This window comes from Miniopterus natalensis, chromosome 15 (assembly GCF_054644295.1).
Source record: "Miniopterus natalensis isolate mMinNat1 chromosome 15, mMinNat1.hap1, whole genome shotgun sequence".
Classification (NCBI taxonomy): domain Eukaryota; kingdom Metazoa; phylum Chordata; class Mammalia; order Chiroptera; family Miniopteridae; genus Miniopterus; species Miniopterus natalensis.
Window position 1 is genome coordinate 43,303,695 of NC_142095.1, and position 22,327 is coordinate 43,326,021.

Genomic DNA, 22,327 nt, shown 5'->3' on the forward strand with positions numbered 1-22,327 from the left:
AACTCATTACAGATAAGCCCGGTCCTCCCACTTCCCCCGGACGCCTCTCTCCGACTGCTATAGAAGCCGCCGCGCCCCGGGAAGCTGCCAGGAAATCGGTGCTGCCCCGCGGGGCTGCTTTCACCCGGCGGGGGCGAGAGGCGCACCGCGGCGCGCTGCCCGCCGCCAGGCCCGAGTGCGGGGACCTTCCCCCTCCTGTGGAGCCGCGAGTTGGGGGAACTCTGCCACCATCCACCGAGGCGCGGGGAAGTGGGGTGTGGGGCTCCGAGGGCTGGGTTTTGCCAGTCAAGGATCGATATTCCTCCTCCCCCCACCCCACCCCCACTCACCAGCCGTGGACCGGGCCAACGGAAGCCCGAAAATAAAAAAAAAAAAATAAATCCTCTTGCAGCTCGAGTGCAAAGGCCGCTCGGCTTTGTTTCCAGGAGGGGGACTGGGCCCGGCTGGGGGCGCGAGCAGGGCGCGCCCCGCCGCGGTGCGGCCAGGGCGATGGAACCCAACGGGATACCCTGGAGCCCAAAGAAGGCAGCCTGCCGCCCTTCTCTCCTCAGACCCCAACTAAGGTCCCCCGAGTCCCGGATCCGCGAGCAACGAGGACCGGGGGAGACCTCGCTAAGCCCGCGCAAAGCGCGGCGTCTTTAAGAGCTTGCAGAACGGGAATCTGGCAAAGACTCGCCAGCCCCAGAAGGCAGCCTCCCTTCCCCCTTTCTCCAAGACCGGGCCAGAGCCGCCCCTAGCCTGCCCCAGGCGAGCCCGCAGACCCCGGGGCAGCGCGCGGGGAGAACTGGGCTGGGGGACCCTTCCTAGGTGGTAGCAGAACGTGGCCGCTTTAAGAGCGCGGAGGGCGCGCGCCCGCCGCTGTGGCGGCGCGCCCCCGCCCCTGCCGCGCGCCCCTGCTCGCGCGCCCCCGCCGCCGCCGCCGCCGCCGCGCGCCCCCTGCTCGCTCGCTCGCCGGCTTTAAAGTCTCTGCCAGGATCCATGCTCACATGTTACTTCCTGTATGGAGGCATGGCCAGTTTCCAGCCCCGCGCTCTCCGTTCCTCCCCAGCTCGCGCCGGAGCCACAACTTTCAGGAGCATGGACTGAAGGCGCCCCGGCCCCAGCGTCCCTCTGAGATCCTTTGTGTTTTCCTCCTGCCGTTTCTATTTTGGGGGGGCTCTGCGCTCCCCCCGCCTCTCCCCTCCCCTTCCCCGCTCGCAAACATGCCTCCTTCCTTCCCGGGGCCCTGGAAGGAGCTGCCTGCCTGAAGCCCGGAGACGCCGCGCCGCGCCGCGCTCCGCCTGCCGCCGCCCGCCGGCTCTCGGGCTGCGCTGCGCTGCCGACTCAAGTTGGGTATCCTCGGCTGCTCGCCGCTGCCGCCCGCGGTCCCTGCCCGCCCCGGGCCCCAGGCGTCGCCGCCGCCCGCCGCCTCCTCGCCTCGTTCGCTCGCCTCGCTCCTTTTTGAACGGAAAGCAGCCCTCCTCAGCCGAGGATCGACCCCAGCGTGGCTCCGCGTTCCTGGTCACTTTTTGAGGCTTTCCTAAGGACGCTTGGCTTCCCGGATTCCAGGGGGACCGCTGAGCGCGGGGGGCCCGTAGGACGGGCGAGCAGGGCGAGAGCCCGGGTTTAGTGGAGGCTCACACGGAGGCAAGAACTTATTCAACAAGTTTACCCCCCTGCTTTTCTCTTTTCGATGTGCGTTTTCGGACATGCGGAGGTTACTGGAACCGTGTTGGTGGATTTTGTTCCTGAAAATCTCCAGTTCCGTGCTCCATTATGTCGTGTGCTTCCCGGGTGAGTGCCGGCCGCCGAGGGGACGCGGCCCTGGCCGGCGCGCGCGGGGGATGCGGAGTTGTCGCCGGGGCACGGAGCTCGAGCGCCCGTCCCGGGGACCCCGGAGACAGTGGAGGGGGGCCGGACGCCCGGGGAGGAGAGAGGGACCCACTCCGCTGGTTCTGATGGCGTTTAGGGAGGCTTATGGTTGGGGAGGGTGGGAGAAGGGGCTGGCGGGGAAAGGGGGACAGGGGCCGTAGGAGTCTGCTCTCGCTCGGGTTTGGGAGGCCTGGGGAGCCAGAGTCGGGAGCAAAGGGGGACTTGTTCTGCAGATCCGCCGCCGTTCGTGAGAGCTCGAGCTCTGGGGCTGTTGGGGGATACTGGGACCATGGGAGAATGCCTCTGTGGGTTTGAGGGGCCCATGGTGCGCCCCTCGCTAGGGAGGGTTTTAAGGAGCTCAGAAGGGAGGGACTTGCTTTGCTGCTCCCCGACCCTTTCTCTGGAGAGGCTGGGTCCCGGGGGAGGGAAGCTGGAGGCTGTCCGCGGACGATTGGGGATGTTGGGAGCAGTCTGCATTCTGCTCGCGTGCTCCAGGGGCGACCCCCCGCTCGGAGCTAGAGCGCGGGGCTTCGTTCCGGTGCCAGCGAGAGGCAGCCTTCCCGGGCGCGGGGACCTGGGCACGGTGGGAGGGCAGGGAGCGGACGGTTTAGGGAGATCTCTGGCTTCCCCAGCCCCGTCACGCGGCCCCTTCACCCCGAAACTCTGCTCGGCTGGGCTTCTCGGGTCTGGGCGCCGGGGGCGCGTCCGCATCTGGGTTGCCGTTCTTGTAGGGGCGGATTTTTTCCTTTCGCGCGCGCCTGCCTACCTTCATCTTTGCCCTTTGCAGGATGTTCCCGGCAGGCAGACCCAGACCCGCTCCTTTCTGGCTGGGTTAAGACCAGGACAGTATTGGCCATTGGTGACGATAATAAGTAGCCGCACGTAGCAGGGTGTTTGCTCGGCGACCTTCCACTTCTAGCCCTCCACCGGCAGACTCCCCCCCCCTCGAGGAGGGCAAGAGGCCAGCCGCCTACCTCTCCCACCAGTGCAGGCCCTCCGGGCTGCAGCCCCGAGCTCCCCGGGGGAGGAGGCCACGTCCTGTGCCCTAGCTGGAGAAGGGGTACTCTGTCCTTAGGAGGCCTTTTATCTCCCTCAGGACGGAGAATCCCGGTTTTCTGCTTTCTCACCCAGCAGCTCCACGATACCCGGAGGCGGGGGTTATCTGAAATTAAAAAAAAGGAAACGTGCCTCAGTGTTTTTTGCTCTCCCCGGTCACTGTCGCCTGCCCCCGGGCGCCCCGAGAGCTGGGTTTTGGTGCAGAGGGTCCCTCAGCTCTGCCGTGCGCCCCGCGGGAGGGCTCCGGCGCTTTTGCTGCCCTCGGGGACCGGTATCGAGTGTCTCCTTTGCAGGCTCTGGGGCGGCCTCGAGGGGCGGAGAGGCAAAGCATCGTCTCCTCTCTCCGGCACCCTCTTTCCCTCTGCGGATTCTCCTGCCCCTGGAACCACAGCCCAGAAACGCAGCTCGATGCCGAGCGAGGACCTGCGTCCGCACGCACCCCGAGGCCTGCGGGCTGCCCAGCAGAGCCCTGCCTCCGTGGGGCCGGGCTGGGGGCGGCGTGGACCGTTCCCCTTAATAGTACCCTTCCCCCCCCGTGAAAGAGCACTGCTCGGTATGGTGTTAGGCATCTGCTCTTTCTAGCCGTCTCCGCCGCGGACTTGCCGGCTGAGGGAGCTCAGGCGCACCCTGGGGTCGAGTTTTGTGCGGGTCACGCGTTCCTGGGGGCAGCGGGAGGCACCAGGTGAGCAGCCTTGCGAAATAGGAGGGGTTCCTAATTCCACTCTGGCTTCTCCTTGCGCTCGGCATGCAGTCAGCGAGTGGGCCAGCCGTAATTTTAAAAAAAAAAATAAATTTTTTTTTCGTGCTCTGAGGAAGCTTGAAATCCAAAATGGGACCGCGAGTGAGGCCGCTTAGTGGGGCTTGGACAGTTTCCGTCTTCCACATTTTCTTTTCGTGCCCACGCCGCGAGGTAAAGAGCGCATCCCCTGGCTCGGGAGCGGAGCGGTGTCGGGAGGGGGCAGGGCAGTGGCGCGAGCGGCAGGGGAGCGGGGCACGCGGTTTGGGAAAGTGCAGCCGGAGAGGGTGCCGCCGCGCCGGGAACCAGGCAAAGTTAAAATGTCAGAGCCTTGGGAGCCGCCAGCTTGCCGTGTTCCGAAGGTGCGGTGACGCCGCTGGACCTCAGGGGGCGCCCCCGAACCGCTGGTGGGGCTCCTGCCACCTCGGTGCGGTGGGGCCGCGGCGGGAGCCGGGACGCGGAGCCCGGGGCTGCGGGGGGGGCGCGGCGGGGCGGGGGCCTCGGCTCCGCGCTCCGCTCCCGGCGCGCGCTCAGCCCCGTGCGGGCGCGAGTGCGTTTGGGGACCCCTCCCCCCCTTCGCTTGCCACCATCCGGGAGGCGTTTACGTGCTTGACACGAGGGATACAAATGCTTCTGCTGTTGGATCAGCGTCCTTCTTGGGAGGTTTTAACCGAAATCTCTTGTTAGTTATTTTGTTTCTCAGAATCGCACCAGCTTCTCAGTTAATTTTGAGTTCCCGGCTGCTATTGAGGATCCAGGGGAGCTGTGATGTGGGAGGGTTTGGGGATCAGCCCTGGCTTGGTTTTATCCCCGCGGACCTGGAACCCGACGGGAAAGTACGGCAGGGGTGGGACCCGCGCTGCAGTTAGTGTTTCAAGTGGTGTTTCCACTTCCCAGAGCTGGTGTTATTAAACATGATACAGCGCATACATTGTACGCTCTCTTCGTACGTCTCTTAAAAAATACTCTGTTAGGGAGAAGTGTATGAAAATAGGAAAGTGGAATGGACCCCTGGGGACCCCCTGCCCGGCTACGGCGATCAGCTCGGTCTTCCCTTTTCCATACCCCGCCCCTCCCAACACCTTATTCTAAAGCACATCTCACGCCTAGTCATTAAGCATTTGGTATTTTTCGCTTATCACTGAGAATGTAAGTGCCTCCTACAGGATATAAAATGTTACTTGAGAGGGTTAACATTTTGTGTATTTTACATTCTTAAGCTCTGCAGCAGAAAGTTAAAAAAAATTTTTTTTTGATTTCTTCTCTCTTTCCGTCCTCAGAGTGAACCCCTTCTCTCTCATTCTGATATGTTTTGTACCCTAATTAGATTACATCCAGGAGGCTGACGTTGGAAACACTTTAGATGGATAAGCTCGGCGGTGTACTTTTGGAGGTGTCAGACTCTGAGGATCCGTGATTGATGTCAGCTGCCTCTCCCTCTAGCTGCCTCTGTGTGTTTGCATGCACAGCTTCAGTCCTGATGGACATCCTTTATGGCCTTCTTAGAAAAATGTGAAAGAAATATTTGTAAGTCAGCTGTCTTACTCTTAGGGATGGGGGGAGAAATCATGCAGCCCCCCCCCCCATAAGTGTCTTGTTTGAAAATAATCTTTTTTTCTTTTGTTAATATTCACGTGAGGATAGTTTTTCCATTGCTTTTCAGAGAGAGTGGACAGGGTGTGTATGTGTGTGTGTGAGGAACATGGGGGAGAGAAAAACATGGATGCGAAAGACACACATGGGTGGGGTGGGGAAGGAACCTGCAATCCAGGTAGGTGCCCTTGACCTGGAATCAAACCCTGCGCTGAGCAGGCTGAGGCTCTAACCGCTGGGCCGCACCGGCCAGGGTGAAAATAAAGACTGTTTAACCAGTCTTTACATTGGTTTCTCTGATTCAGTTAAGGAATAAAATCTTATGCTTTCTTCTAAACAGTGTTCACATTACAGAGCTGATGAAATTAGAGCATAACTACATAACGGGACTTTTTGGAAACAGAGGAAGTTGCTGTTGCCCGTGGCAGAAAGGTTATAGGAAAGGGTGGCTGAAATGAGAAAAAGAACCGCCCCAGAGTGAAGCGCTGAGCATCTCCCCTTAGTTATGGACCTGTTTTCACTGAATAAAAGATTATGTTGTTGTTTATATGGAAGTGGAACAGGGAATGCTGATGACTTTATGCAGCCAAACAAAACAAAAACCCTTTCAGATAGATTCAGCCTTCTGTTCTGAAAAACGCCCAAGTTTAGTGTGGTGTAATCAGTTACCTATCAGTACACCGATTGGAGTGAACTTTCTTGTCATTCATGTAAGAACATTTAAGATGTCCCAGAGCAATTTTTACTATCCACCCTCCTTTCCCCATTTTCCTGGAAACTACATGATCAAAAGGACAGTCTGGACACTTAGCTATGTGAAAGAAAGCAAATTTAAAGTGTTGCTAGTGACTGGTTGCTTTAACCTCTCCTTCCATGGTGAAAGGTGGTTTTTTAAAAAAAATTCTGAATTTTCATTCAGCATTTAACTTGGAGCATGCGGCGTGGGTGTGCATTCAGAATTGCAAGCGTAAAAAAATTGATGATTAACACTTTCATCCTGGGGCACATCTTTCATGTGGTCAGTTTCACAAATCTGAGCTTATGGGAGAAATTCAGAGTACCTAAAATTATCTCGAATATGCTTGATGTCCCCCCAAATAAGCTCTGTCTGTGCTTTGGTTCCAGGTTACTATCAGATGACAGGCTGTAATCACTGAAACTGCATTTTTGACTATCTGTGTAGAGAATAAAAAGTCTGCATATGTAATGATACAAACAAAGCCAGGGAAAGTGTGCCCTGCTCTTAGGTCTTTACCGGAGCTTGATCCAGGCAAAGCTGGTAGCTACTGAGGCGGGGCTCAGGAAAGTGGAAGAGCCTGCCCCCAACAGGCGCTGAGAAATCCGCAGCAGTAACTGAATTTGTTCGGGAATGAGGTTGCCTGGGCACACTGTTAGGCCTTCAGTAAATGTTTGCAAATGATTAAAACATCTGATATCTGGGTTTCCCTGCCTGAGAAATGGGAGTGACCCAGCGCGCTTGCAAAGAACCAAACACAGGACGATGGCAGTGTTCTGTGTACTTACAAGATCAAATGCACATCTGACTTGAACTTTTTTTTTTGGTATTGTGTTTATGTGGAATTGTAACCAAAAAACCACTCCAAAAAAGATGCCTTTTAAACACCCTTGTTTCCCCCTGCGTTTCCCTATAATTCCTCTTTGTCTCAAATTTCCAAGACCACAGAATTGTCTCTTTGAAAACATAGATCTGGAAGTAATGTCGGTGAATTTCATTTTCAGAAGAGTCTCCATGACTAAAATATATAACAGACGTTTGACTGCAGCACTTGATAAGACCATTTAGAAAACCATACAAAGTGCTTTTAGGGCCAGCTGACCAGGTTCCAGATATGCCTGGTTTCTCTTTTAGACACCCCTGTAACTGAATTGGGTGGTGGTACCTATGTGCCTAGGGTGGGGATGGGAGGTGGGAGGTAACTTTCACATTGAAGAACTTTTTTTTTAAATTTTTTAAAATATATCTTTATTGATTTCAGAAAGAGGAAAGGAGAGGGGGAGAGAGATAGAAACATCAATGATGAGAGAAGTCATTGATCGAGCCTACAACTCGGGTATGTGCCCTGACCAGGAATCGAACCCTGATCGCCTGGATCTTAGGTCAACGCTCAACTGCTGGGCCACGCCCGGCTGGGCTCACATTGAAGAACTTTGATATCAGTCAACCAGTTTATGAGTGACTGTACTGTTTTATAAGCATATAACAAGGAGAAGTCTTTTAGGCCCTAGCCGGTTTGGCTCAGTCATCAGAGGGTTGGCCTGCAACTGAAAGGTCCTGGGTTCGATTCCAGCCAAAGGCACATACCTCAGTTGCAGGCTCCATCTCTCACATTGATGTCCCCTGTTGGCCCCCCCCCCCGAAAAGCAAAGGAAAAAAATATCCTGGGGTGATGTTAAAAAAAAAGTCTTTTAGGAGCCAAGAACTTCTTAGTACTTTTTTTTTTCTTTCAAAATCAGGTAGATATGGAAAGTTGTACAGAATATACTGAAGTATGTCTAAGAATGTGGTCTCTGGAGCCAGCTTGCCTCTGCCATTACTTGCTTTGTTGCCTTAGATGGATTACTTAACCTCTGCACGCCACCTCTTTTTATTTTTTCTCTCTGTGAAATGGTCTCGTGATTGTACCCCGATTCCTAGTTTTCTGAGGGTTGAATGAGGTGCCTGCTAAAGGACTCAGCACTGTGCACGGTAAATAGTAGGTGCTCAATAAATTAACCATTTTTATTTTATGTGTACTACAGATTTGAATAGGAGTGTGTGGGAAGAAGAAAATGAAAAGGACAACTGTATACAAAACAGAAACACTTAACCATCTTTTATATACACATAAAGGATGTTTCTTGTACGTGGCTTTGCTGTTGAGGGTGAGGAGGAATGGGGACTGGCCTGAAGGCATCCCACGTAAAATTAGAAAGATTACGTTTTGAAGTTTAAAGAAGTGAGAAAGCCCAGGGGAAGTCCACCTTCCAGCTTCAAGTGGGAAAGGTGTTCCCACAGGCTCCAGTGCGCCAGGTGAGTCTCGGCTCCCTTCCTAGCAGGGGTTGCTTGGCCCTGCACCCCGGAGTGCCCGTTCCTCCCCAGAGGCCTTCCGGACGGTGTGGTAGCCAAGGAGAATGGGTCTCCCTGTTACTGTCCTTTCTGGGTTTTCATTTCGTGGCTCAGTGGGAAGGAAACAGTAGTACTTGGGTGTTGCTTTAATTTTGTACAGTGTGACTAGTGAACACACTAATGTCCCTGTCTCCATACCTTCGTGGAGTCAGACTTGCAGAGCATATGAGAGAACCTCACACCGTGCAGAGTGCCTGCCCTCTAATCAGTTTTTTGCAAACTGAAATCAAAATGATGGGTTTCTGGCCAAATAACAATGTGTGATTTTAAATTACTCGACTTAGCTATTTTTGTGGCAAAGTGACACAGTTGGCTGCAGAAATCTAGCAACTAAAAAAGAAGAAATGAAAGCACAGTTCGTGGAATATGTAACACTCCCATGTAAGAAAATGGGACAACTGGTCTTATTTTTGGGTCAATGATACTATTTCTCTTTTGCTTATTGTTTTAAAATTTAATGAAATTTATTGTTTTCCATCACCGTACCCCACCCCTCACACCCTCTGCCACCTCCACCCCCGCCCCCCCCACTCATCACACTATTGTCCATGCCCATGAGTTTTTCTCTTTTCTGTTCAATTCCTCCATTCCCCTAACACCCACTATGTGGTACTATTTTTCTGAGAAGAGTGAAGCAGGTTGTCGATTGATACTGCAGAGGGTATACTTTTGAGGAATTTGTTTATACCAGTTATTATATGAATGCAAGAGGAGTTTTCACATCACTGCAGCCCCAGAAATTCCACAGTGCACTTAAATCAGATAAACTCATCCATTTGGAATGATGTGGATAAGGGGCACTCGAGCCGTAAGCAGTTTACAAAATACAAAAGCATAGTCCAAATTAGTGAGGAAACGTCGTTGACTTTTCAAGAGTCAGGTTAGTTCTGAATTGTCCAAAGGATTTATTTAAAAAGCAGTAGTTATTCATACAAGAGTTCTATTCATTTAAAAATATATATCACTTGTCCTGAAGTGTTTGGATTCAGTGAGTGTGAAGGCTCAGAACCAGCCTTGGCTACGCCACTGGGTAGCTGGGCTACCTCGGACAAATTACCCAGCCCCTTGTGGAAGTGAGGTTGGGTGGGGTTGGGGGCCTGGCAGTCCCAGATATACACACATGTGTTATTCAGGCCCAGGTTGAAATTCTTTTTTTTTTTTTTTAAATATATATATCTTTATTGATTTCAGAGAGAGGAAAGGAGAGGGAGAGACAGAGATAGAAACATCAATGATGAGAGAGTCATGGATCGGCTGCAGCCCGCAACCCGGGCATGTGCCCCGACCGGTAATCGAACCCCGATCGCCTGGATCCTAGGTCGATGCTCAACCGCTGAGCCACGCCTGGCCGGGCCCAGGTTGAAATTCTTGATCTGTTGCAGCAGTGTTCTGGGGCAAATGGGCCTTGTGTTTTTAATCTCTAAAATGGGAACAGTGGTTCTAACAGCCCACACTCACCAAGTACTTGCCATTGTCTAGGTGCTGTGCCTAGACCATGGGTGAGAAAACTAAAACTGAGGGGGGGTGTCACTTGTGCAAGGTCACCTCTGCAGTAAGTGGGGGTGGCTATAATATGCCTCCCTCAGGATTATTTTGAATTTCAGACTGGTTGCTGTTTGGAAGCTTTTTTCCCCTCCTTTACAGGAAGGCCAATGAAAAGACAGACCGACTCAGCCTAGGCTATTTCACCCCAGGTCTGGTCTGGTCTTGTTGCATGTAAGCAAGTACCGTTTAACTGGGTGAAGTACAGGTGTCTTCCTACTTGCTACAATTAAATAACAAAGTAATGCAATTATGTAGGATTTTATTTGGTTACATTGAAGGGATGACCTTTCAGCAAACCATGTTAGCTTCTGAATAGGCTGATAATAACTGTGGATAGAGTGAGTTTGTTGGTGGTTTTTCTGACTCCTCTTTAAAATGATCTAAATTGACTTAGTTTATAATTTGCGAACTTTTGTTTGGGGCATTGAAAATGGTTACATTATAATACCGTGGTGGTATTATTATCCCATATATCATTTAAGTGTGGGCTGCAGGCTCTGAATCACCATTCGGAAAAAGGTCTGGGGCAGTTGTACTTGCCGGAGTGGTTTGGGTTCTGGATTTTTCCTTTGGAGTTTAGAACTAGCGGTGGGAACCAGCCAAGCCAGTTGTGGGATCTGGCTGGGCAAGACCCTCAGTTCCTTTGGAGTTGATTTCTTTACCCTGAACTAAGTGGCTTCTCAAATTCTACTGGAATTTAGGATTGCTGGTTCCAGGCAGGGCAGTTTGGAAGGCTTGTGACCTTTCTGCAACATGCAAGTCAGATGCCCAGTGCATATTAGATTATGATTTGTGACGTGTACGCCTTGACTTTCTTCTGAGAGTTTCCTTCCTAGGGCACTAAGAACCCTTTGATTATCTTGCTAACCTTCCTGCAGAATAGCCCCGGGGAGCAGCAAACAGGGTTGTGAGTGGATCTTGGTTAGTGGAATTCCTTTAAGTTACTTTTTTAACATTAAACCTTATTTCACCTGGAGTGCAGGTAGAAAATGGAGGTTTGCTCATGCCAACAAAGTTATGTCGGCCTTTAAAACGAATGTGACTTACGATCGGGATAGTGGTGGCAGAATTTGTTAACCCAAAAAGAGGCTAGTTTTGGATCTTCTGTCTTACGCTGGTCAAGAGAAATGAGGAAGTAGTCATTTGACTTGCCTGGAGTTCTGCAGGGGCCATCTGGCCTGCAGGTGCTGTCTTTGGGCATCCTGTGTTGAAAAGAAAAAAGTGAATTAAAAATCAGGGCATTTCATATTGCTGTCAACTTGCATACTCACAGTGTGCCAGGCACTGTGCTTGGCACTGGGGTGGACAGTGATGACCAAAACAGATGGAGACTCCTGCCCTGGTCGGGGCTTCCCACAGAAGTCCGAGCTGCTCCTGGAGAAGTTAGAAGGTGCTGCAGCCGAGGGCCTGTGTTCTTGCCCGCCAGCAGCAGCTCGCTGGAGTTAAATGGTGGCTGCCCCCTGAGATGGGCGCTCGCCTGGCCCACAGTGGTTATTTACAATACTCAGCTGGTCCCTGGAGGTGTTTGCCACCCGCATACAGGTGATTTCTACATTTGGGCCCGAGGGACAGATTTTGTTTTTTCTTGTTTGGGGCTTTGTCTGGGTTGGGTATGTGTAAATGGGTCTGCGCGCATGTGCTACTGCGAGCACGTGCATCGCTGGCTGATGAAATGACTTCATTCCTCTCAGTCTGATGCCCCGTTACCCTGGTGGTGTCCTTTTTTTGGCTTTGCAGACGTCCGCTGCTTGTATATTTCACAATAATGTGGTGACTTCTGTGGCTGTTGGCTGTGTTTTGAAAAATCTTTTATTTGATTTAAGAAATAGCTCCCTTGGTAACTTTCTTGTTATCAAATTACCCAAGAAGAGGGTGATGATGGGGAGAAAAGAGAGGACACTGGCCAGTGGAGTAGGATTTGAGTAGATTAATATTAGAGATGTCATATGAGAGTTGATCCCTTGCCAAAGATCTTAATTTTTTCCATCACATCCCCGACCCACTAATTTTTTTTTTGCATATGAAATCCATGCATGGTTTTCCTAATATATGGTGAAAATATCACATATCTTAATTTTCCCAAAAATAACATATGAAAACCTGAACTTTGAGTTGATAGAGTGACCAGTTCTTGGCATGGACAGATCAAAGATTCACCCTAATTGTGTGTTTTTTAAGTGGTCACTATAAAGTATATGGTATGTTCATGGATTCCTCACATATGATCCAGAGCCTAATTAGGCAGTGCTCTAATTAGACAGGGTAGGAGCTCATTCCTCCCTCCACCTGCTGTGCCTTCTGTATCTAGGTGGAGGTGGTCCTATTTGAGGACTGATAGAATGAGCAGATAATGCTCTCCGAGACAAGTACAGGACATTTTATAAGACTCTGATATCCTTGTGTGCGGTTCCCAGAAACCTCACATTTGTGTATTGCATCCTCTTAAGAGAGATGACAGTGAAGGTTAACATCTTTCTTAAGAGAATTCAGAGTGTCTATTTTGTCATGGTGTTTGAAATCCATCTTTAAAGTGGGAGAAGCTGAATTTTTACCCTCAGTTGCTGGTCATAAAGGCATCTATTGTTGAAAGTAAGGTACATTCTAATAGAGTTCAAATGAGGCAGCTGGGTTATGTTTCCATGGTTCAAACCCTTCTTATTCTCTTAGGAAATAATTTAGGCTAAATTTTGTGAATCTGGGTTTCATTGCTTCAGAAGTGGCTTGGCTTTAGGGCTGATCCAGGAGAAGCAGGCATTTTCACTTGCGCTTTGGTGGTTGTAGAGATTGTGACATGAGGTGTCATAAAGGGGAGCAGAGCTTGCTTGAGCTGATTGTAGAGTGTGAAGATGAACATTGATCTATTGCCTAGTAAAGGCTTTGGGCAGGTTGGTCTAGGAGGAGGGCTTGCCTGAACCTACCACTTTTGCTTGCTTGACAAGTATTGGTTGACCACCTTGCCTAATGCCCTCAATTTGACAGATGTTGGCTGGTTCATCATGGAGCTAGTAGATGCCTGTTTTATTTCTCTCCCATCCAGTTGTTTTATAAACTAGTCATTTTCTCTGCTTATATGTGTACAAAAGCCACGAGTGGAGGGTGCAGAAAATCACTTGACAGATTTAGGCATCAGCCCCTCATTTTCTCTGTTGGTCGGTTTGTGCAGACGCTTCTGAAATTATCGCATATGGTAGAGGGTGGATAACTCTGGCCTTATAGTTCTTTCTGAACATTTTTAGGACGTGATTTTTAAAAGAAAAACTTCTCTGTTGTTATTGAAGCATCTTAACTGATGTAAGGGAATTGCTTTGCTGGTTCTTGAGGTTTCTGCCTTCACTCATTATGCCAAGTGGAAGGAAAATTGATTTCTGGAGAATCTGAGCGAAATGTAAGCACTCTGACTAAACAAAGGAGTTTATGGAAATAACTCTTTTATGCCTTGGGACTTTAATAGGGTTTTGAGGAAATGAGACTTGAGGCAGGATTCTGATGAAAGAGGCTGTGGCAAATGCATGTTCTTTGAATTGCACAGATCTGTCACAATCAAATGAAGCACCCAGCCCAAGTTAGTGAATCCGAGCTTTGTCTTTCACTAACTTGGACCAGTTACTTAACTTTATTGGCTTTCTCGTCTGTAAAATGGGGAATTTGGACCTCCTAGCTCCCTTGGGAAGATTAAATGAGATGGCGTGTGCAAAGCACCAGAATAGCATTAGGTACGCAGGATGTTACAAATGGTACCTGTTTTTAATAGCTGTTGCTTAACATATATGAAACCAGTGCTTGCAAATGTATGCTCTCAGTTAATGCCATGCAACTCTGTGAGGAGATAGAGCTGGAGCTCAGGGAGAGTGGCAGCCCCACAGTTAATGAAGAGGTGGAGCTGATACATGAACTTGGCTTTCTGGATGCTGTCATGTTTCTCAGCAGAGCGGGTGGTGGATGAACGTAAGGTGCATTTGGCCACTCAGGGACATTTTCTATTGACAGATTTACTAAAGATGGCTGTTAGGTTCTACTTTGCTCTGTATGCCCCCAGCTTGAAAGAACAGGTTTAGAGCTACTTTTGATAGCCTCATTATTGAAACTGCCTGTGTGGGTACAAAGTATACGTCTTGCCATATATTTCTGTGCTAACATGGGACCCGTCATGTCCCTTGTGTGCATATAGATGAAGACATTCAGTGAACATCTGCAGCACAAATTTTGTCTTCTTGCCCCTGTGTTATTTTATAGTTTTTCTACTCTAGGGATTGGAGATTAACATTTGAAATGAAGGTTCCCGTTCCCATAGCCTTGGCAGACATTGCTAATGATCACAGAGCTCTTTCCTGCTAACACCTGCACTGTGTCTTCGAACACCGTTCCTGGGAGTTGGCCTGGGAGAGGCCTTCTGTGCCGTCTCTTGCTATCCCGAGACACATTAGCCAACCTTTGAAAATATAAGGAGAGCTTCCATGGGGCTTTTACGTCCTTGCAAATAGGTTTGCTGCTACATGGACAGTTTTTGAACCACAGAGCTCTTTTGCAATTGATTTGAAAGAGCAGATATCAATAGCAAGTACCATGTGCAAAGGTTTCCTGATCCATGAAACTGATTTGGGCTCATAGTTGACTCATCCATTTATATGGGGGAGGAAATCCAACCTCTTGAGCGTCATATGCTAATAGGTGAGCTCTACTAATGGAGGTTTAGGGATCTAAAATTAGTGGTTCATTTTTCCTTTCTTCAAAGCCCAGAGGTTTTGCATCAGATTATGGCTCTTGTAAGACTGTTTCTGTTCCAAAGTGACACCTTTCTGAATTCTTAGTTATTTACGTAAGTGTTAAGTATGGGCTTGGTGACAGCAGTTTTTAAAACTGTGACTGACTAAATGGATCCTTTCCCCCTGTTGTTTATACCTGGTATAAACAACAAGTATCTTGTGTTTACACTGAATAAATTCATTGTAACCTTAGGGTAGGTAGCTCGTTTCTCAGAATTTGAGTGGTCCTCTGATTAGTGTTATTTTTGTTAAGGAAGTTGGAGAGTAGGGATAAAAGGTGAAAGGAATTCCGCTGTGAAGTTGATACCAGGTAAATTTGTGGTGTTTGGTTAATACTCCAAGTACTTGGAGGACATCAAGTAATCTCATTTTTTTTTTGTGGGTATGAAAGTTTTCTCTTAGGAGTGCCTTCTGATGTTGAGCCTTAGCTTACTGTGAAAAGCCTGTGGAGCTGTGCTGTCCAGTGTGGTAGCCATGTGGCTAATGAGCACTGGAGGTGTAGCCTCTCCAAATTGAGATGGGCTTTAAGTGTAAAATACACACTGGATTTTAGAGACATGAAAAAAGTATGTAAACTGTCTCATTAATTTTTATATTGATTGTCTATTGAAATAACAATATTTTAGGCATATCGGTATAAGTGGAACGTATTAAAATTATTATCACATTTTTTTTACTGTTTGATGTGAATACCATACAATTTAAAATTACAGACGCGGCTTGCACTGCATTTTTATCCCTCCTTCTGACCTCTTCTCACATTCCCGAAGAACCTTTCACTGCTGTCATCCCCTCTGACAATGATTTCCTCTGGTCCTTTCAAAGCATAGTCCAGGAGAGACTTGCCATTGATGTGGAGGGTTGCCTTCTGGAAGGCACCTCACTAGGAAGCACTGGAGTCCAGGTGTCAGGATAGAGAGTTGGGGTCATTAGCTTTGTGGGCTAGTTTGCCCCTCTGTGAAACGGAGTAACAGTCCCTGCTTCGTGAGGTTGTTTAAGGAGTAAATGAGGTAAGCCATGTTGGGCATTTGGCACAAGCCTGGCAAATAGCAAGCTCCTGAAAATAATAGCCGTTGTTATTTTACTGGCTCCTGAGTGGGCATTTAGTAGAGTTCCTGGCTTTGATTTCTCCCTGTTCCAGTGAACTGTGTGGGACTCATGGAGGGTTGCAAACTTTTAAAACGCTGGCCTCGGCTGCTGGGAAATCCAGAGCGGTGTAGAATACCGTGAGCATTCTGATGGAGCTCTTCCCCAGCACCCTGAAGGGTAGAAGGGACCCTGGAGATCTTCAGAGATCCCTGGACCGTCTGCAGAAGCTCCTTGAAAGTGCTAACCCACTGCGGCCCTGGTTCCCTCCTGCCTCGCGGAGGAGGCTAGAACCCTGCCCCACACGGCACTCCGGGCGCTTGCATTTGCTCTCCTGGATGTTTTGCTTTATTGAGGCCCGAGTTCCCATTTCTAGTTAACAGCCAAGCCAATACCAGATCCGAGCGCTGGGCTGCTGGTTGTTACCAGTGGGGCAGGCTTGGCCACAGCTGTGGACTTGGTGACATGGATCGGGTGGTGGCATCTGCATCCGTACAGTGGAGAGGTGTGCGGACAGCCCTCTGAGGATGTTTGGTTCATTTTTCCAACGGAATGTGAAAAAGGGTTGCTCTTCCACGTGGAGTAAATACTCCTTACTCGCCAACCTGCTACTTAATTTGAAATGGAAAACGAGATTGTGAGACGGGCAAAACACACTTTGACCCGAAAGGTCAGGACTGCCCAGAAGGGTTTCTGGCATTGGGCCCTGTGCCTCGGTTTGCACCTGCAGGCCGAGAACTTGGGCAAGGGTGGCGATGCCAGGGAGGAGGTGGCGGGCCAGCCTGGAAGACGCACCCCTAGTAGTTGTTTTCAGGTTCTGGATGGGGATGCTTCCTTGGCAGGCTGGACACATGCCTTTTGTTCCATGCAGGTGATAAGAATCTGAGTTTCAGTTGTGAGTTCTTCTGCGAGGATAAACAAGGTTGTTGAAGTCTTCAAGACTTGGGGTGTTGAAGGAGCCCCTGGGTCCCCAGGTCCCACCCCAGCCTGCCTTGGAAACCCAGGGGAGGGGCGATGAGAGCAGCTGTGCCCGGCCCACATGGGAAGGGGAGGAAAAGTTCGAGGACTTTCTTGTGCCCTGCAGCAGAGCCAGATCTCAGAAGTGACTCTGAAAGGAAGATAGTCCTCCGGCCTGTCTGTCCACAGAGCTTTAGTGTTCCCCTTGCCAAGTTGTCAAGGCAGGCCCCTTTTTAGGGATGGCCTGATCACCTGGTTGGTCACCTGCGTGTACTGACCGCTGCCTCCTCCCTGTCCTTCCGCTGGATCTGGGGGTTTTGTTCCTGTGTAGTAGTCCCCACAGTGAGCCCGGATTTCTAGGAGGAACACCTCTCTCCCCAGCCAGTCTTGCAGGGGTGAGGCAGGGTAGCTGGAAATTCTGGCGTTACTCCTCCTATAGGCCTTTTTACAACGCGGCAGGGCTAACATACAGCACCGTAGATTGAACACCTACTATGAGCACAGCAGGCCTCACGCTAGGGGCTGGACAGGACTTAACTCAAATTCATCCTTGTATTAACCAGGTGGGCAAAAAGAATTTTTGCTCCGTTAAGAAACTTGCCCAGCCGGGATAGTTTTAAAAGTTGTAGAATCAGGCTTCTGACTCCAAAGCCAGTGTTCTTTTCCTTAACAACATAGTGCTTCTGTTGATACGCAGAAGACCAGCTCTGCACGTCTTGTGCGTTTCACTCAGTGGATTGAACTCTGGGTACTTGAAGGCTGATAGCTGAGTTCTGAAAAGGGGGAAGGCCAGGTAAGTGAGGCCTGAAGGCTAACTGGAAGAGATCTCTTAATTTCCCCCCACTGGACTATGGTAGGGATTCACAGAATAGGGTCAGTTCTTTGTATGTATTCTGACATGGGGTCGATGAAATGCTAGAATGATTTTAAATCCAATAAATGAAACATTAATAAGGTAACCAAAAAAAGCCTTCCTGGGTAAGAATAAAGTAAAAGGACTTAAAAGATTATTACAGCGGTACCCCCTTATCTGCGGTTTTGTTTTCTGTGGTTTCAGTTACCCACGGTCAGCTGGGGTTCAAAAATATTAACTGGAAAATTCCAGAAACAATTTGTCAGTTTAAAATTGTGTGCTGTTCTGAGTAGGGTGGTGAAATCTCGCAGCATCTTGTGTGAATCATCCCTCTGTCCAGCTTATGCACGCTGTTTACGTGACCTCCCTGTTAGTCACTTAGTAGCTGTCTTGGTTATCAGATTAGCTGTTAGATATTTTTAGAGAGAGACCACATTGACATAGCTTTTATTACAGTATATTATACTTTGTTCTATTTTTATTAGTTATTGTTGTTACTCTCTTACCGTGCCTAATTTATAAATTAAACTTTATTATAGGTATGTATGTATAGGAAAAAACAGTATATATAGGGTTTAGTACTATCTGCGGTTTCAGGCATCCACTGGGGGTCTTGGAACATATTTCCCGTGGATAAGGGGGGAACTACTGTATTTCCTTTTGGCTGCAGAAACCTTTTAGGAGCACTTCATGAATTACCTTGGGTGATGAGATATAATCCAGAGGACATGTTTTCAAGGCACTGTGTGGTTTCTACTGGTTTATGTAGGTTTCCAGGTGGTTACAGAGAAGTAATGTCTTTGGTGCAGGGAAAATATTTGTGTTTCCCTCACTGCTGTATTAGTCCCAGAGCATAGCAAACACACGCTCTCCACCTCTGACTTTTCCAAGACTCTGGGGCTTGGTTCACTCCTGTGTTTTTGTCGATGATGTTTTGGGCACCATCTACAGCCCAGGAAGAAACCAGGTAGTTGGGGATGAATTTGTACCTTTTCTTTCTTGGTGGTGGATATGTCCCCAAGGCTGGATAGGTGGATACTTTGAATAATGAACCCACCTCTCTGAGCTCTTAGTTAGTTCGGTCCTAGAGGAACTGCTGTAAATCTAGAGTCATCAAGTTCCCTGAGAGAAAGTTGCCAAGGTTTGTTTTCTTCTTTCTTTCTTGCTACACCTGCTAATTAGTTCCAGACACTAGCTGATCAGACAACAAGTGCAGGAGCGTAGGGGTGAGAAAGAAGGTCACATCGGTTGTCTTTCAACCGAAGCCCAGTTTTAAAGGCTAGTAATGAGTTCCATTCAAATATTAGCGGAAAGTCCATGTGTTTAGCACTTTGCTTGATGTATGGGGGGTTCTAAAAATGTGAGTGAATTGGAGAAATGAGATAAAGCCCCCTAAAACAGCTTGCCTACCTGTGAAAGGCTGAAGATAAAATAAAATGCTGAAATACTGATTCAGTTACTAAGTGTTCAGGAGCAATAGTGTTTTGAGAAACATGCCTACCTGGGAGTCATTGCTCTATAAACCTTTGAATTCCTAGCTGGTATTTTATAGGTACACATGGAATAGGAGGAACTAGTAAGCAGAGGCAATAATGCGTTTGTTAAGGTGGTTGACCGGTGGGTAAATGGGCTCATTCCAAGGGCGAAGCCATGGACCCATGTCTGCCTTGTATCTTAGCTGCTTCCTCATGGCATCCAGCCTGTAGTGACTGGCGGCTTGCAGGTGGACACTGCAGAGGTTTGAGAGGCCTGGGGACCAATGGTGGATGCATCGACTGCCCTTGAATGCCAGACTGAGACATCTGAGCTTGATTTTGTTGTCCACCGAGGCTGTCAGGTAGCACAGGGAAAGGCCCAGTGACCTCTTCACAGTGGTCTTGTACTAACTAGTGCCTTCTTGCTTTGTTATGGACTAGCTTTGTGACCTCAGTCCCCAGTTTTCTCATCCATAAGATGAGATGATGGTTGCTCTCTCTTAGAGTTGATGTGAAATTAAATGTGAATGTAAGTAAGGCACTGGTCGCTGGCAATCACGCAGCTATTGGTGGTGTTATTACCATATTGTTCTCGTTCTGCACGCCCAGCATCCTGTTACCATGTTTGGCTAGAGCATCTTTGCTACTCTTTGGGTGGTGATCCCTCATCCATGGTCTTAACTGGGCCTTCTGATCAAGCGGCTCTGTCCACCCCTATTTGACGTGCAAAACCCAGGCGAGGCTGGTCACACTTTTTCTCCCTGGAATTGGAGGCTCGAGTCCAGCGACGCAAGGATTGACATCTCTCTCTGTTCTTGTTGCCTGCATCCCCAGAGCCACTGTGATCCTTGCCCTTTCAGAGGCTGGGCTGTTCGGCTGTTGATTGGATTCTTTGAAATGTCCAAGACCCTTTCAATGCCTTCTTTTTCTGCCTGTGTTAACCAAGGGCTGATTCGATCGTTTTCAAACAAAGGGCACCAGGATCATCTGGAAGCACATGAAAGGGTAGGTAACTGAGTGTATTGAGAAGGACAGGAACCATCTCCCCTGCCTGCCCAAAATAGTCATTTAATAATGGTTTTATTCCCGTTTGGTTTTTCGAGTTCATTCATTTTAAGCTTTTTAGCTCCAGGAAGACCAGGACTTTTGTTTTGGAGCTAGGGATGGCCTCTCTTGAGGAGACACGCGGATAATGCTTAGCCTTAACGGCTGCTCTTGATTTTATTTGTAAACAAGAATCCTGAGGATCTGTAAGGAGACAAGTAAACTTAATTGAACAACATTTAGAGCCGGGATAAAAAAAAGAGTCCATAATGGTAAGAGGCCCTGGAGGGTGAGTTTAATGCAGAGCCATGCGTCTGGCCGTATATTTTGCCCACACCGGAGTCTGTCTGTCACGCTTTAACTACTGCTTCGACTGGAGGTCGGCAGAGTGTCTGATGGCCTCCAGAGTTCCTCTCTCTCATCATATCTTGTCCCCACTTGCAGTTTCCTTTGCTGGCGTTATTGGACAGCAAGTGTTCCAACCTAAATTAAAATCAATAAGAAGCAATTTCATTTGTTTTTAACTGTGAAGGTAAGTGCTTCCAACAGAGCACTGTACTTTCCAGTAAAGTTCAGTTTTGTTTTGTTTTTTCCTTTCTGGCTGGGGCCCAGAATGCATTAATTTTTTCCAGTGTAAGACTTTGCTGATGTTGCCTTGCTTTGCTTTAAGACCATGTTACTTACCATCATCATCTCCTTAAAACTGGGATTGTAGGCGTCTGAATTACTTTTGTGTTTTATAGATATTTGGCAATAGAAATACCACTGGATTTGTCCGGCTGTCACATGGGAGCCTGTTAGCGATGTGGGACTTTGGCCTCACCCCAGACCAATGGAACCAGAATTTGCTTTTCAACAAGATGCCCAGGTGATCTGAGCACCTTGGAGTTTGGAGACTGCTTTCTGTGTTTGAATGGGAATGTTATTTTAATCTCCTTGTTTTTCATATTTTTTTCTATTGAAGTGTAACATGTAACATATGTACATATGTAACATATTTTTTGTAAAAAATAGAGGAATTCAAAAAGGTACATAGATGAAAATAAAATCATCTGTAATCCCAACACCAAACATAACTAATGACTTACATGTTGGTCTGTAGCTTTTTGGTGTGTCGTTGGAACATTAAAAAATCTACTAGAATCATATTGTGAAAGATATTAAAACATCTTTATTCAGCATAAAGCTTAATTCTTAGGAGATGAAAGATTAAGATCCCAGTTTTTTGGGCAAGGGGTTAATGACAGAAGATTCTTGAGGAAGAGACCTTCCTTTCTTCCGAACCTGTATCATTTGTTAGGGACCTGTTGTGTGCCAGCTACTGCAACCTGCTGTGGGGCCCTTAAGTCTGTAATCTCAGAGGAAGACGCAAATTAAGGCACTGGGCTTTTGAATCCTAATATTCGTCTTCTGGACAGTTGAGACAAAAGGAGTTATTAGCATGGCTTGCTTTTTGCTTGATTTTATTTTATGCCTTGCTTTGCTAATAGGAATTTTGAATAATTGCTACTTGAATTGCTTTCATTAGGTGATAGATTCCTCCGATTGAGCAGACCTTTCCCTCTGAAAATATCTAGGGTTTGAAACTTAAGGTCAGAAAGGACACCTTCAGTAGGAGTAAAAAAGGTGGTTGTCTTGGCAGCGGGATCTTGCTAATTACACTGCCAGTTGTAGTATCTATTTATGATGGAGGCGCTGGGGACCCAATTAGCAGGTCATTTTCATGTAGTGGTTTTGGGATTGGACTGTGGTGTGTGGAGATGATATGGCAACCAGTGAGCACCTTCCCAGTGCAGGGGAATTGGGGCTGGTTTTAGATCTTGTCATCTTGGGTTGCCACAGGTCACTGGTAGGAAACTGAACTTCTTCTGTTACTGAACTTCTGCAGTTCCTTCTGTTCATTCGAACTAATAGTTTCTAAAGTTAACCTGTCTACGGGGTGAATAGTACTAAAAAGTTGGTACCCTTGAGAGAGGCTGCCTTCCTGCGGAGGAACTGGCCATGGTGATGAGACCAGGAGGGTCGCCACAGTCAGCAAACATGGGAGAGGTGTGGGACCCTTTCTTGACAATCCCTTTGGTCCGGATGCCCCAACTGTCTTGGGGCCTCTCCCTTCCCTGGGAAGAGTCTACTTGGATTCCTTCACTAGTGTTGATATAGAAATGGTAGGACATCAAGAAACAGACTGGGTAACCTGTTTCTTTCTGTTTCTTATCATTTGTAGGACAAAGTATCACCCCT

The 22,327-nt window shown here is 48.5% G+C and overlaps 1 protein-coding gene across 2 annotated transcripts in view; it reads left to right on the top strand.

Annotated features, from left to right (window-relative positions):
* Positions 1-1,394: 1,394 nt before the first annotated feature.
* PTPRG (protein tyrosine phosphatase receptor type G) overlaps positions 1,395-22,327 on the top strand; it is a 637,170-nt gene continuing 616,237 nt past the window's right edge. For both annotated transcript variants that reach the window (XM_016223094.2, XM_087825063.1), the window contains exon 1: positions 1,395-1,773. In XM_016223094.2, the coding sequence (XP_016078580.2) occupies positions 1,689-1,773 (85 nt within the window). In that variant the 5' untranslated portion in view covers positions 1,395-1,688. The remainder of the gene's footprint in view (positions 1,774-22,327) is intronic.